General features: G+C 34.1%; 1 protein-coding gene across 3 annotated transcripts in view; it reads right to left on the bottom strand.

Annotated features, from left to right (window-relative positions):
• Positions 1-13883, bottom strand: part of LOC125613369 (WD repeat-containing protein 72) — a 94850-nt gene that overhangs the window by 5897 nt on the left and 75070 nt on the right. For all 3 annotated transcript variants that reach the window (XM_048793535.1, XM_048793534.1, XM_048793536.1), the window contains exon 14: positions 7561-7765. In XM_048793535.1, the coding sequence (XP_048649492.1) occupies positions 7561-7765 (205 nt within the window). The remainder of the gene's footprint in view (positions 1-7560; positions 7766-13883) is intronic.

Genomic DNA, 13883 nt, shown 5'->3' with positions numbered 1-13883 from the left:
AGAACATTCTGTTTCTTAAAAGGTGAAACATTTATCAACACCTTGTAGTCAAAACCAGAGTTATTCAATAATAGAACACTCAGACCCACTGCAGTGAATTTTTGCCTCAGCAGTTTCAGACCCATTTAAGCAGGTTAAGTAATCCATCTTTTGGGTCCTATGAGATGTAACAAATTTTGAAAGTCACATATTTTTTAAAAAGAAAAATAATTACAACAAAAGAAAAAAGAATGGAAAGAAGAAAGAAGGGAAAGAAAAATATCTCTAAATGATTATGAGTTGGTAATGTGGTATGAACATGATTACAGGATTCATATTTTCATAATATTTATAAAATAAAAATCTAAAGGCAAATTTAAAGACACGCTTTAATAAATTATACTCATGCTGTACACTTTCCCTAGATTAAGCTAAACGCAAAATTAAAATGCTTGATATGCTTAACTTTTCCCCATGTTTCTAAGTGAGATTTGCAGTCAAGTAAATGGATGATCGCAAACAGAATTTAATTCAAAAGGAGATTTGTAATCTTAGATCTCCATGTCTCTAACAGGGATGATGAAATATTTTGGGGGAGGGGAACTGAGGTGGATCTTGGCTAAATTTAGCACTAAAGAAATTATTTAAATATACATTCAGTTGAAAAATCTTATTTTAGAATTACCAGAAGAGATAACATTTTTGAAATCAGCTAAAGCCAGAGCTGAGCAAACCCTTTCTCTGGTAGAAATCAGGATCGCCTATCAGCAATTATAAAAACAATAACATCGACCTTGAATCAGCCTTAAAGGTCTTCGTTCACAATTATATTATCAGCTTTATGAATTTTCAGTTGCTATCTCAGCCACAAATTCAATAAATGCAGAGTTGGCTAGTAATGGGAAGACAGTTATTTTAACTGTCTCACTGAAAAAGGCATTTTCCATGTTAACAATGACAGCTGTTTCAAATTCTGCTCAGCAACATTTGACGAAGATTTCCAACAGCTCAGGTAAACAACAGTAAAAATTCAAAATCAAATTCCGTCAAAACTAGAGATAATTTAAATAAATTATGTCTGTAATCCTAGGAAATCAATAGTCAGCTAAAACATTTTTATAACTTGAATTTTTTTCATAGGGTTCAAGACTTTCCTTGAAATATTTTTTTTCTCATCTTGAGAATATAATTTCATTTCCTCTTCTGTATTTTAAATATAACATCGAACAACAGTAGAAAAACCCAATCAAAAAAGAGCCCTTGTGTGTAGTTATTGTAATTAACAGATTCAATATCTATTACCGCCAGTCAGGTATCATAGCAACCTTGTAGTGCTGAAAACTGCTAGAAAACTCTTCAAAACCAGCAAGACTGCTTTAGGAAAACAACACTGGAGACAACACTGGTTGTCAACATCTGTGGGTGTTGCCATGGGCACAGTCACAAAGGACTCTGCCATCTATACAAAAAGGTAAACACAGAGAAGATGGGAGGGATGCAGAAGACAAACTGATAAGAAAAATCACAAAGAAGAAATAACTGGGTTCACATGTACAATAGGCACAGGATTTTGAGCCTGTGTTTTATACTAATTCTATTATACTGAGTAAGAGAATCCAAATTCAACTTAGCTGTCATTGTGACTAAACATGAACCAGGGTTTGAAAATCATATCCTAAAACTCCACATTCATACCATTATCACGGGTCTTAATTTGAAACTCCAGTGAATTGCATTTAAAACAATATTTAAACTTCCACTTATAAACCGTTGATGGTCGTTTATAAATCTACAGAAGGGAAAAGAACAGGTTACTATGAACAAGAACCCAATATTGATTTTTCAGCGGTGCAGTAAGGCATCTCCATTCTATGTGGCTGCTGTCAAAGCCACTCTTTAACAGCTGGAGTCAAATTGCACTATTTACAGCAAGAGCCCTTGTCAAGTGGACCATAAGTATCCTAACAATACACTATTCAAATGGCACTTTGCCACACAAATTGCTGACTTGATGAATAACCTATGTCAATGACTAAGGCCAATATAAAAGTTTCATTTTTATGAGAGGTTTTACATTCACACATTAAGTAAGCTTTCTTTGAAGAACTATTAGGCTATATATTTCAGGCCTTTGGACGCTGAAAATAATTAAAATCTGTTTAAATACATCAAGGGAACTTGACAACATTAATATGGATCTGGTGTTAACTACATTTGTCACACGAGTCAGAACAGTGTCCTTCTGTTGCTGGCACTCCCCGCCGGCACGTGCAGCACAATGCGGAACTCACATCAGCCGTGCACCATGAAATAGGAGCATTCTCCTTTTGTGCCTCTGATTTACATGGCCAACGAATGTTTAGATACAAGCCAGCCTTTGAAGTCCTGTGAGGAAATTCGGAGTGGCTTCTGTTTGTGAGGCAGACAGCTGGAGTTACTTCATGGTGTGTTTCCTACTTGTCCCAGTGACTAAGACCCCCTCAGTTGCTTTGAAACAAAGCTGTAATCTGCTTCTCATAGTTTTCCTCATGACTGGGATCACTTTAAAATTTTTTTTTTTTCAACTTGGGCCACAGAGAAAAGGGACATTCTTTATAAAGAAGTTATTTTTTAAACTTGTTATGTATTATAGAAGTCTTTATTTAACTTAGAGCCGTTATTTATAAAAGACTTATGAGAAATAACTACACATTGCCAAAAATTTGCACCATTTCAAATATAGTCATAAAGGAAACTGCCTTGTAGACTTCTCCCCTATTCTGTATTTGCCTACCCTGTGTTACTATAAAGGGTGTTACCATTTAAGCACTAAAGTTTTAAGCTGGGATTCATTAAATCAGAGTACTTAATTTTAATCTAATGCTTACGGAAAGAAATCATTGTATTTTCATTGAGTGCTTTCATGTTTAATAGGAAGTCTATTTTCTTCCAAATTGTATAAAATCAATGCAAGATATTTTCCACATTAGAAAAATAACCATACATTGTTTATTAAACATCAAAAAGAACAGAACCCAAATTAATTACCTGTCAAAAAAGTGAGAAGTGTCATTCAACATGGAAGATTTATGCTTACAAAATGCAATTATTTTCAAGTAGATACTGTTATTTTTTGAAGTGATACAATTTGATAATATAATTAAATAAAAAGTAAGTTAAGCCGAAAGTTGTAACATTACCATTATGAATTACCATTTAATATTTACATGTAAATTTACAGGTGAAATGTTCAAATATAATTACTTGGGAATTTTACCTGTTCATTTTGGTTATTTTTGGGTGTCATAAAATATGAAAGAACTAACTTTTCATTCTGATAAGGTATAGGTAGTAATGGGATCCAGTTTTTGGTGTTCTAACAAGGCACCATCTGTGTCTTACAAGAGGTATAAAGTTCTAATAAGATTTTTCTGCAGATGGCACCAAACACATCAACCTAAGGTCAGATAAACCTTAAAAAAATACAGTCATATTTCTAGAAAGCTCAGCCAGAATGGAAATAAATGCAAATGTATTCTTTAATTATAATCAGTTTTTCAGTTTAAAAAAAGGTGAATATATAAGTGCATTATTTAAAGAAAATTCCATTTCAAAAAATTCATTTGGATTGGGAGCCATAATTTGTACATCTGTTTTTCACAAAGGATGGTTTTCAAATAGATATGAGTTCCTAGTTTCTGTAAGAGAATAGACTTGATATAGGGTCTTTTGGGTTACACTCCACCTGGTACATAAGATTAGGATGAATTGCTATATTAAAACTTTAGATATGGAGGGGAAATAGGAAGCACTGACTCTTTTTGACTATGACCCCCAGTCCAGACAGGACAGGACAGACCATGAGCTGGCAACCTAGAGCCAGTGCATGAACTCTGGTCCACTGCCTGTTTTGTAAGTGGAGTTTTAGTGGAATACAACCACACTTGAAGAGTTGTCTATTGCTGCTGTTGTGCTCCAATAGCAGACTTATGTAGGTACCACAACAAAGATCTGGCCTGCAAAGCCTAAAATATTTACTATTTGGTTCTGTACAAAAACTGCTTAAACCTGATCTTGTTCACCAGGGTTCAATACAAATAAAGAGCAAATCACAAGTCAGGTTTATAATTTTAAATTGACATTTTAAAAAAAGGAAATGGGTGAATTGACTTTAAAAATATGTTTTATTTAACCTTACATATGATAAATATAACCATTTTAACATGTGGTGCTGGCTGGCCATAGTTCAAGTGCTCAACAGCCACATGTGCTTAATGGCCACCACATTAGGCAAAGCTCTAAATAAGCAACCAGGGGAGCTGAGACCCACTCTAGAGATAAAGTCAGCTCAGCAGAAGGCATTCCCAGGACATTACAATGGGCCTAAAATGTGGCAGTTAACATAATCCTTCTTTTCCTTTTACTCACTTTTCAGGCAAAAAAAAATGCAAAATTTAGGAATTTAAAACCAACCAATCCCAGACAAAAAGGCCTTTTCTCCTTGAAATACAAGAAAGCTACAAAAATTTCTGCCATGTAGAAATGATATTAACAAGGATGTTTATTCCCTACTTTGAAGTTAAATTCCTCCCACTGCAAGTTATACAGGTTCTATCTTGTTTTATCCTCGGCAGTATCTAAGAAAAGCAGCTTCCCATCACTAATATGATATCGTATTCCATTAAATCCTTTAAGACTCTGAACAACCTCTCCTATCTCAAAGATTTTTCTTTGTCTAGCTGCACAAATTCAACTTCTCTAACATTTCAGATTGGACCAATTTTCAAAGTGTTTTTTTTTTTTTAATTTTTTATTGTATTTACTGTTTTCTTTTAAACCTCTCCCCAAATCTTAAGCACTCTTTAAATGAAGGAAGAAAAACTGAATATGACATTCTCTAAATGTCCTAATGTTGCCAAACAAAAATCAATCGTTCACTCACGTGTTTGACATGCTATTCTTTTGTTTCATTAGTTCGCCCTATTATTAGAGTATTTTACTTGTATTTCACTAAAACACACACACACACACAAATCCTGAAATATAAAGTAAGCTTAGATACCCAGAATTTCATGGGCTTACTATATTTCCACCTATAAAATGAGCGTGATGTAAATCCTCTTTTTGGAAGTTGATTTTTTTCTTCTGAAAATTATGCAAGCATTTTGCTATGTGAATAACAAGGAGAACCGGGTACTTAAAAGCACCTTTGAATTTCATACTTATCAAAGTTGTAAATTAAAGAAGATTAAGATAAAACAATCTAAACAGTCTTAACTCTAAGAAGATGAAATGTTAAAAGAACAAATTAATGATAGGTAACGAAGATACCTAGTACATAACTGGAAAAGATATAACTTAGAAAACAAATAAAAATATCTGTAGTTAACATTACACACAGTAACAACAGAAGTATAGATGTAGAACAAAGGAGGTGACAGTCCTGTTGAATTCAGTTCCTCTCCAATTATAAAGAATAAAGGTTGGAAACTATAGTCATCTAAGGTAAAGGGCATCAGTTAGAAAATAAAGTTGAAATCAGCCTATGAGTAGAAGACAATGACTCTGGCATTTTATTGCTTCCTGAAGTCAAGAAAGATAAGAAAGTTACAAATTACATTTAAAAAATGAAATTTATATATACTATTATTTCTACCTAAAGGGTAGCTCTGAGGTTCTCCAAGAAACTGAAAGAAATAGCAATCAGTTTACCTTCTGGGAATTAAACTAGTAAAATTGGCACTTGAATGAGATTTCCTCCCACAGATCTTAAGCATCTGAAACACACAGGTCAAGAGACATTCAGCTCTCCCCAACCATTCCTGCAGCCTTCGCACTGACACACAGTCTACTGAGAGCAACAAGGCAGCCTCCAGACAGGAATGTGTGTCCTTCAGCTGCCCTCACTGGCTGCACTTTATTTACCCCAACCTTATATGTGTGATTCAATTTCCCACCTTATGTTCAGTTGTGAATGTTAAAAGTTTCATTGTATCGATGCAATTTTCCTTTAAAAATAACTCCTTTTAAGTTAGAAATAATAATAATAATAATAAAAACCAGATTCTAACAACCTAAAATAAATGACTAAATAAGAAAAGGGGGAAAAAAAAAACTGTTACATAAGTACTGAACTTAGCATCTGAAGGAAGAAGGTATAAACAAAATAGGTTAGTCTAAATAAAATAGTAAGAAGAGAAATACAATCTTTGGGAATTTTTCATTGTATATCAGTCTTGACCAAGGAATATAGTAGCATGATGGGCTGAAAGAGTTGGCTGTATTTGACTCAGAGCTCAGTGAACCCTATGGCTCTGACTTCATGTTCATCAATGTGCCTTTATGGTAATTGGTGCTGTTCCAGTCTCTGTGTTAGAGGATGGACAGAATTCCAGTTGTACTGGCAATTGTAAAATGAGTGTTTTTCTTGTTTATATATTCATTTTTAGGTGTTTGGTTATGTTACACAGTTCTTAAATTCTGACTCAGTTGACAAATTCTGGACTCTGATAAAATCTAAATCAGGTCTCTAAATCTAAAAGTGTGAAGATTATGTGCTAGGACCCTGTTACTAGCTCTGCTTCTCTGAGACAGGGCTTGGACAGCCACTTGGCCTTTCTTGATGATAACACATCCTTTACCACTAACTATATATGTACACATGAGATAAAAGATGGTCTTATTCAAAGTTGTTATTAATGGTATTTGAATACCATTAAAATAATGGAAAATAACTAATATGTCATTCATCAGCTAAATCTTGACTTAGAAATCCTGTTTCCAACATGTCCTTTAAATAATTTTAATGAAAAAAACTAAGGTTAATAGATGAAACATAAAAAACAACCATACATTAAGCCATAAGAAAACAATAAAGCATGATGCAGCCATTAACAAATAAAATTTACATATATTAGATAACATTATGAAAATATGTTTACGTGAAAAGATACATTAGATATGTGCATATAAATGCCATAGTTAAAACATGCTGAGGAGATAACTCAATGAAGTAAAGAAGAAAACATGGAAAACAATCTCTTAAATAAAATGACAATATCATGTTTAAAAGTGAAAAACAATCAAGGTAGTACAAATTTCTGGTTTATGAGAGTAAATGCAAATTCTATCATTGTTTATTAACTAAGGCTTGGAATCCTAAAGAGGTGGGGATCCCATAGATGCTGAGTATATCAAAAGCATTGTCCATGCAATGATTTAGTTGATAACTTCTTGTTTATTTGCAAATATATGTTTAAAAGAGGTCAAATAAGCTCAATTGAAAATTAAATTGGACACACACTACAGAATGTAACTTTTCCTCCTCTTTGAAAACCATGTAGAATTTGATTTAAATTTTGATAAGCCAGAAACCTATTGTGTCAAAAATAATGCCATAGCAAGGATAATATTCACTCAAAAACTGTCCTAATTCACCCAAGATCACTTAGCAGATTCAATCATCTCTTAGTTCCTATTTAGATTCAATTATCTCTTAGTTCCTATTTTTGTGGCTTAAGTGCCACCATGTATTTATGAATGCATATTACTTCTTACTCAAGTTGATAATGTTCTTGGTGAGCAGCAACTTGATTTGAACTTACCTTACATGAAGACTCCACCTGCAGACCAGGGCAAGGTATTGGCCCAAGCTGGTGGGAGCTGGAGGATCTCTGTTCTATACTTTTGTGCTTATGTGTCTCTGAGGCAACTGAAAGTGCAGGTTCAGGCTTTAGAAGCTGCAAATCATCACAACAATTAAGAATAATTCTCGCTCTTTCTCCTGTCTCATGTCTTTCCAAAGTGCCTGGAAAACAAGAGTAGGAATAAAAATCTAAGCAAAATATTTATCCTCTTATCCTCGTAGAATAAAAAGACAGAACACAAAACACTCTTAACTGAAGAATCGTAATTCTTTAAGTTATCATGCCTGATTATCTTCTTGCAACCCAAAACAAACCAGCCTGGGAGATTTTTCTAAATTATTCAAATCACCCTCTCCCAAAGTGAAATTAAAAACTTGAAAAGCTTGTCTTCCTTCGTATGCTTTTTGAACTGCTGAAATCAACAAGACATTCAATAGTCTTTAACAGTGAAATCTCTTATTTATTATACAGTATGCAAGTGATCAATAACAAAGAGCCATGGAATATTTTGGTGCTGTCCCCTAGTGTTCCAAATCACAAACAACAGAGTCAATAGTAGTCTGCTTGGACACCAGGTTGACAGTGTTTCTGTTGGTAATATATAATTTGAATGATTGGGATAAATAGGAATACAGATGTTTTGTTCTTTTTCCTGTCTCATGTCTTTCCAAAGTGCCTGAAAATGCCTCACCACTTTGGTCATTGCAGTTTTTATTGTTGGTATGTTGTTATTATATCTGTTATGTTTTATTTCTTATATTTTTAGAAGGGAAAATAAATCCCTCGCCCTCTGATATTCTTCCAGTTCCAGAAGGGGTGCTGGCAAGTCCAAATGAGAGTTAAAAAGGTGCTGGCAAGTCCCAGCTCCTTTAAAATTCTAATGGTAGTGCAGGGGTGGGAAACATGGAAACTAATTTGCTGCAATATTTAAAAGGACAAGCATAAAATAGAGCAAAAGTGTCAGAAAATAATTAACAGATAGTTGTATTTTTACAAAATATGATACCATGCTCTCAGGAAAAACTCAATCAATGAAATAATCATGACCTCTATCTCATGAGTTCATTTGCCTTATTAGTACTATAACACATTTTCCTCCAAATGAATAAAAATGCTACGGGAATAAACTTGATAAACAATACCTAAATATAGATTTCATATACTCCTTTTCTACTGCTGAGAAAGAAAGCTATGTTATTTAAGGAGAAAGATTATTAATTGTTATTGATGGTAATAAGAGAATATTAACTAAAAAATTACAATAAGAAAATAGTAATATATACTATAAACCATGATGGCTTCAGATAGGTAGATAGTTTTGAATATTAGAAATCCCAATTCTTCCTTATTTCTCCTTCTTTCTTTCAAATTCTTCCTTTGCAGAAACTAAACTACCATTAGTTGGTATGTTGGATTCTGAACCAGTAATTGCTCTATACTAATCTTGCAGACAGAATTTTAGTCTTGACTCTAACAATATTTTCTCTTATAATTTTTCTATATTCATGAATCAACATCTTTAAAATATAAAACTTATAGACATTCTCTTAAGCTTTCATTTTACATCAAGATTGGTATTTTCAAAAAAGGAAGCTGGCTCAAGAATGAGAAAACTTCCTCAAACCAAAGATATTGGTTATTACAGCTTCCTTTAAAATTATTGCATTCAAGAACTTTTAACTATTTCACCTGTAAAATTCACCATCTTTCTAAGAAGTCTCAGTTGGAACACAGGGTCAGATATTTTCTTCTCATAGGTTTTCTGCAGTTCATCAAAATATGATGTTTTAAAAATATTTCAAGATTTTCTTTTTTTTGACAGGGTCTTACTATGCTGCTCTGGCTGGTGGACACAGACTCCTAAAGCTCAAGCAATCCTCCTGCCTTAGCCTCCTTTGTGGCTGAGACAGAAGTGCACCACCATGCCCAACTTTTGAGGATTGTTGAAAAATAATTTAATGCACTTTAACACATGGCTCATGTGCCTTATACTATATACGTATAAGGCACATTTATGTATTGATATGGTTTATTTTATAATATCTTACACAAGTACAACTATTTCTTATAATTCTTGCATTTTTCAGTAATGACAATAGCTCACCTAGAAACTTGTATTCACACACAGATAACTAATCTGCTCCAACATCTACTCTGCTATTTACAGTGACAAATGTTAACAATGTTTTGTAAATAAGAATGATTCAGACCAGGAGTACTTGGAGCTCCCTTAAAATCTAATAATAGTACAGGAGCAGGAAACATATATAAAAACTAATTTGCTACAATATTTAAAACAAAAAAAAAACATGCTATTTTCACTAATAAGTAAAAATCTCTCATTCTAACAAAACATTAAACATTCGACTTTGTGAGTAACAGTTTCTATTATGATTAATTATAAAATATTTGAAATATTATGGATATTATTTTGTTTCAAAGAACCAATTTAAGCACAAATGTGACATAATGAGTGTTAGAGTCAATTTCTTTAAAAGTTATAGAGACAAATTTAAAAAACAACATATTCAAAACAGTAATTTGATTTTGCAATAAGTCCAACACAATAGCTTTTGAAAGCCCTTAGTCAAATTCTGATAATGGTTAGAGATTCCCATGTGTGTTAGTTATCATTTTATTGTCCCCAAATTAGTTCCAAATTCACCCTTTATTACCTCCTCTGGGAAAGTGGATATGAATTCCATGGATATTTTTCCTTTAGTGGATAGTGCAATGTGAACCTTTATGAATAGAGATTGATGGAAAGGTCTAGCAGAGGAAAGGGTTTTTCCTTCTTGGTTTGGTGTTCTCTCTTGCAACAGAGCTTCCCAAGCACCAAGTAGCTTCCTTTGTTACATTCTTTGGGCAGTTCTGTAAACTTATTAGTGTTTCTAATAAGACAACTTTCTGTAAACCGCTCTAGCTGGCACCTTAGAGGGCATATTCCTAGAAAGTTCCACCAACACCCCACCATGGCAGCTTCTCTGCCATCTAGTAACAATATCTGTACCTTCTTCAGCAACGTCAGGAGCTTAGCCTTGGTTGGGGGTGTGGGGGTCTCTTCCTTGGTCAGGCTATCTCAGTTCTAGGACTAGAAGTTGTTTTTTTAAATCTGCTATTCCTATATTCTTTAGAGTTCTTTTTACTTCTTACTAGCCCTTTTTTTCATATGAAAATTCTTTGTGATAGTTTACAATCCTTTATGTGAAATTTTCTCCTTAAATCACTATGTCACTTCTCCGCCCTGAGTAGATCCTGATGGATATGCCCAGATAAATAACTTCTGATGCAGAATGTTCCGTTAACCATATTATGCTATTCATGGAATTTATGCTACTTCAGGGATATAGTTAAATTGTTAGAGGGAGTCTATAGCTACAACACAAACAAGGAGGGAGGGCAGCACCATAAGGAGGAATGTTGGCAAGGGATGCTTTTGCATCTTTTTTTGCACTGAACAAGAGACAGAGTTGCTGCTTCCTGAAGTTACAGAAATACCAGAAACTGAAGGTTTGATTATTTAATTCAAGTTCTAATTTAAAAAAAAAACAAAAACAAAAAACCATTTGCTTCCTAAAGTTAACTTAATGATAATTAGAATAGAATTTAACTTATACTTAGCCATTGGAATCAGTTTGAACATGATCAGAAAAGATGTCGAGACATGTAGGAGTGAAGCATTCCTAAAAGTTACGATACTATCTCTTCCCTCCAAGTAGATGTGTAAAAACACCGTAAACTCTATCTGGTCATTGCATAAAATGTTTTTTAGTAAATAGTTTATATTTTCTATTGTTTATTTTATTAATATGAGTTTTGATACAATTTATTTTGGTTCTAAGCTATTCCCTGAAGATCGTGGCACTCAAAAAATTATAGTTATATTGTGTGCATGTACTAATATGTAACAATATGTAAGTATTGTGTACAAATATAATACACCAAAGAAAAAGAAAAAAAGTCCCAGGTATTGAGACCCTTTGGATTTAGGATTTTTAGATTAGGAATGCTAAATTGGTAAAGTCTGTAAAAATATTTCCCAATTTAAAAATATATATAAAATCTAAATTCTGGTCTCAAGCATTTTGGGTAAGGGATATCCAACCTATGATACATAAGAGAAAGGAGATAATCATAAGAAAAGAGAGCTTAGAACACTTAACATCCTGATAAGCAATTCTGGATCAAGTTTTACTGATCCAAAATTGGTTACCCCCCAAAAAGTCAGTGCATAAAAACAGAAGGACTGTCAAGATCCTGAACCCGTATGGACAATATTTTCACTTGTATATCTGCTTTCACTGTCATTTCAACACATCTAATAGCATCCATTAAAAAAATGTTTTAAGTTATAGCGTTCTAGTGGCCATGTGGGCAGCCCTGTGTCTAGCAGACGTTTCCTCTGTCCATCAAGATGGACACCAAGTTGACCTTGCAACAGGGTGGTTCAGAGCAGACTATGGCTCCCCACTGCTCTGTACTGAAATACTCAGTTCACTCTTACAGGATGTAAGGCCTTCAGCAAGTTATTTTACATTTCTATGCCTCAGTTTCCTCATCTGTTTAATGGGGATAAAAGTAATTCCTACCTCACAGATTACTCAGAGGATTAAATTAAGTAAACATTTGAAGAGAACTTAGAGGTTTGGCATACAGAGATCAAGTGTTGTGCTATAAGACAGTGCCCTTTGTTACATGAGAGTTTCTCAAACTTACCTTATGGGTTTTTAATAAACCACCTTGGCTCTCTGGCTCTGAAATTTGCCTGAATCCAGCCCTGAGGTCACAGGGATATGAAGCTTGGGCTCCCCATCCTTCTTCCTGAGACTTTTACCTTTATAATCAGCCTTTCTCAACACACTAGGTTATAATCAAATTAAGGGTAGGATTACATATTTGACTTATTTTTTCATCCTTCTCAGTATATTAGAATGGGGTTTGGAATAAATTAAAGGCTAAATGGCACTCTTTAATGGATTATATGATCAGTACTACAAAGATGTTTTTTTTCTCTTCTATGGCTACACTTCCGTTTATAATTGAACTCCTACCCTACAAGTTTTATTCTCACCTCCACTTTCTTCTATGTCATCCTCCCCGTGTGCATAAATTAGGTTTTCTTTTATTTTTCCCTCTAGAAAACAAACAAATCCTTCCTCCTACCTCTATCTCATCTTCTAGGTACTAGCTTGAATTTCCACCTTCTCAGAGAGGCCTTCCTCAAGTAGTTTGCATTGTTTTCTATTCCAGCTTCTCTATAGCACTCACCACATTTGTAACTGGTGTATTTCAGTTGCTTGTTTAGATTCCAGATGGCTTCCTCACCAGATGCTGAACTATTGGGCAAGTATGCATTCTATAAGCTTGGAACAAAGCAGGACTCAATAAATGTTCACTGAATGGACAGATTAAAATTTACCATTTCCCAGTAGGCAGTGGAGGGGGGGCAGCTATAAAGTATCAGAACATAGCAAGGTCTTAGGGTAGCAGGAGTTAATACCAACTGTGCTCATTATGACTTGGACTATAGGGTCCAAGAGAGGCCAATACTAGACTAGGTGTATGTAGGAACCTGAGCCAGAAGCCTAGCCCAGCTCTCAGCTATGATGTGAGGCCATTCCTGAAACCCAAGAACTGGGGATTGGAGACTGCAAGTTAGTCTCTGAATATGTAATGTTAACTTGATCTGTGAAGTAGTCATTTTCTTCCCTGTGGATTGAGAAGCAGAATATACTAGTCAAAGGAGGAAAAAAAAAAAAAAAACCCAAGAAAATGCAGAGAGAAGGAGGCAAAGATGGAAAGAGGGAATCAGAAAGAGGTGGTGGTCGAGGGAGACCTTGCAACTTTCTAATTTTGTTTTCAGTCTTTTCCTAAAGACTAGCCACTGATCTCTGTGAAACATACTTTTGAATCCTTACAATAAATTCCTCTTTCTGAAAAAAACCACATCTACTTGGCTCCTCCTACTATCTACTTATCTAATGGACCCTGATACAGAGAGGATAGAGATGTTTCTATTGCCATACACACCAAGTTTGAGGATAGCTATTTAAATATGCATATAGAACTCCAGGTGAGATCAGAGCAGAAACAGAGGTTTAAGCATTATCAGCAGATGGGTGAGGATTAAATTCCAATAAAGAAGGCCAAATTGAAGGAAATTTGGAGTGAAATGTTTCAAGAGACCAGCACAAACCCTGTAGCAGTTTCTGTACATCAAGAAGAAAGAAAATGTAAAAAAAAAAAAAAAAAAAAAAAAAAAAAAAAAAAAAAAAAAAA

Source organism: Marmota marmota, unplaced genomic scaffold, assembly GCF_001458135.2.
Source record: "Marmota marmota marmota unplaced genomic scaffold, marMar, whole genome shotgun sequence".
In the NCBI taxonomy this organism is placed as follows: domain Eukaryota; kingdom Metazoa; phylum Chordata; class Mammalia; order Rodentia; family Sciuridae; genus Marmota; species Marmota marmota.
This window is presented reverse-complemented; position numbering and strand designations above follow the sequence as displayed.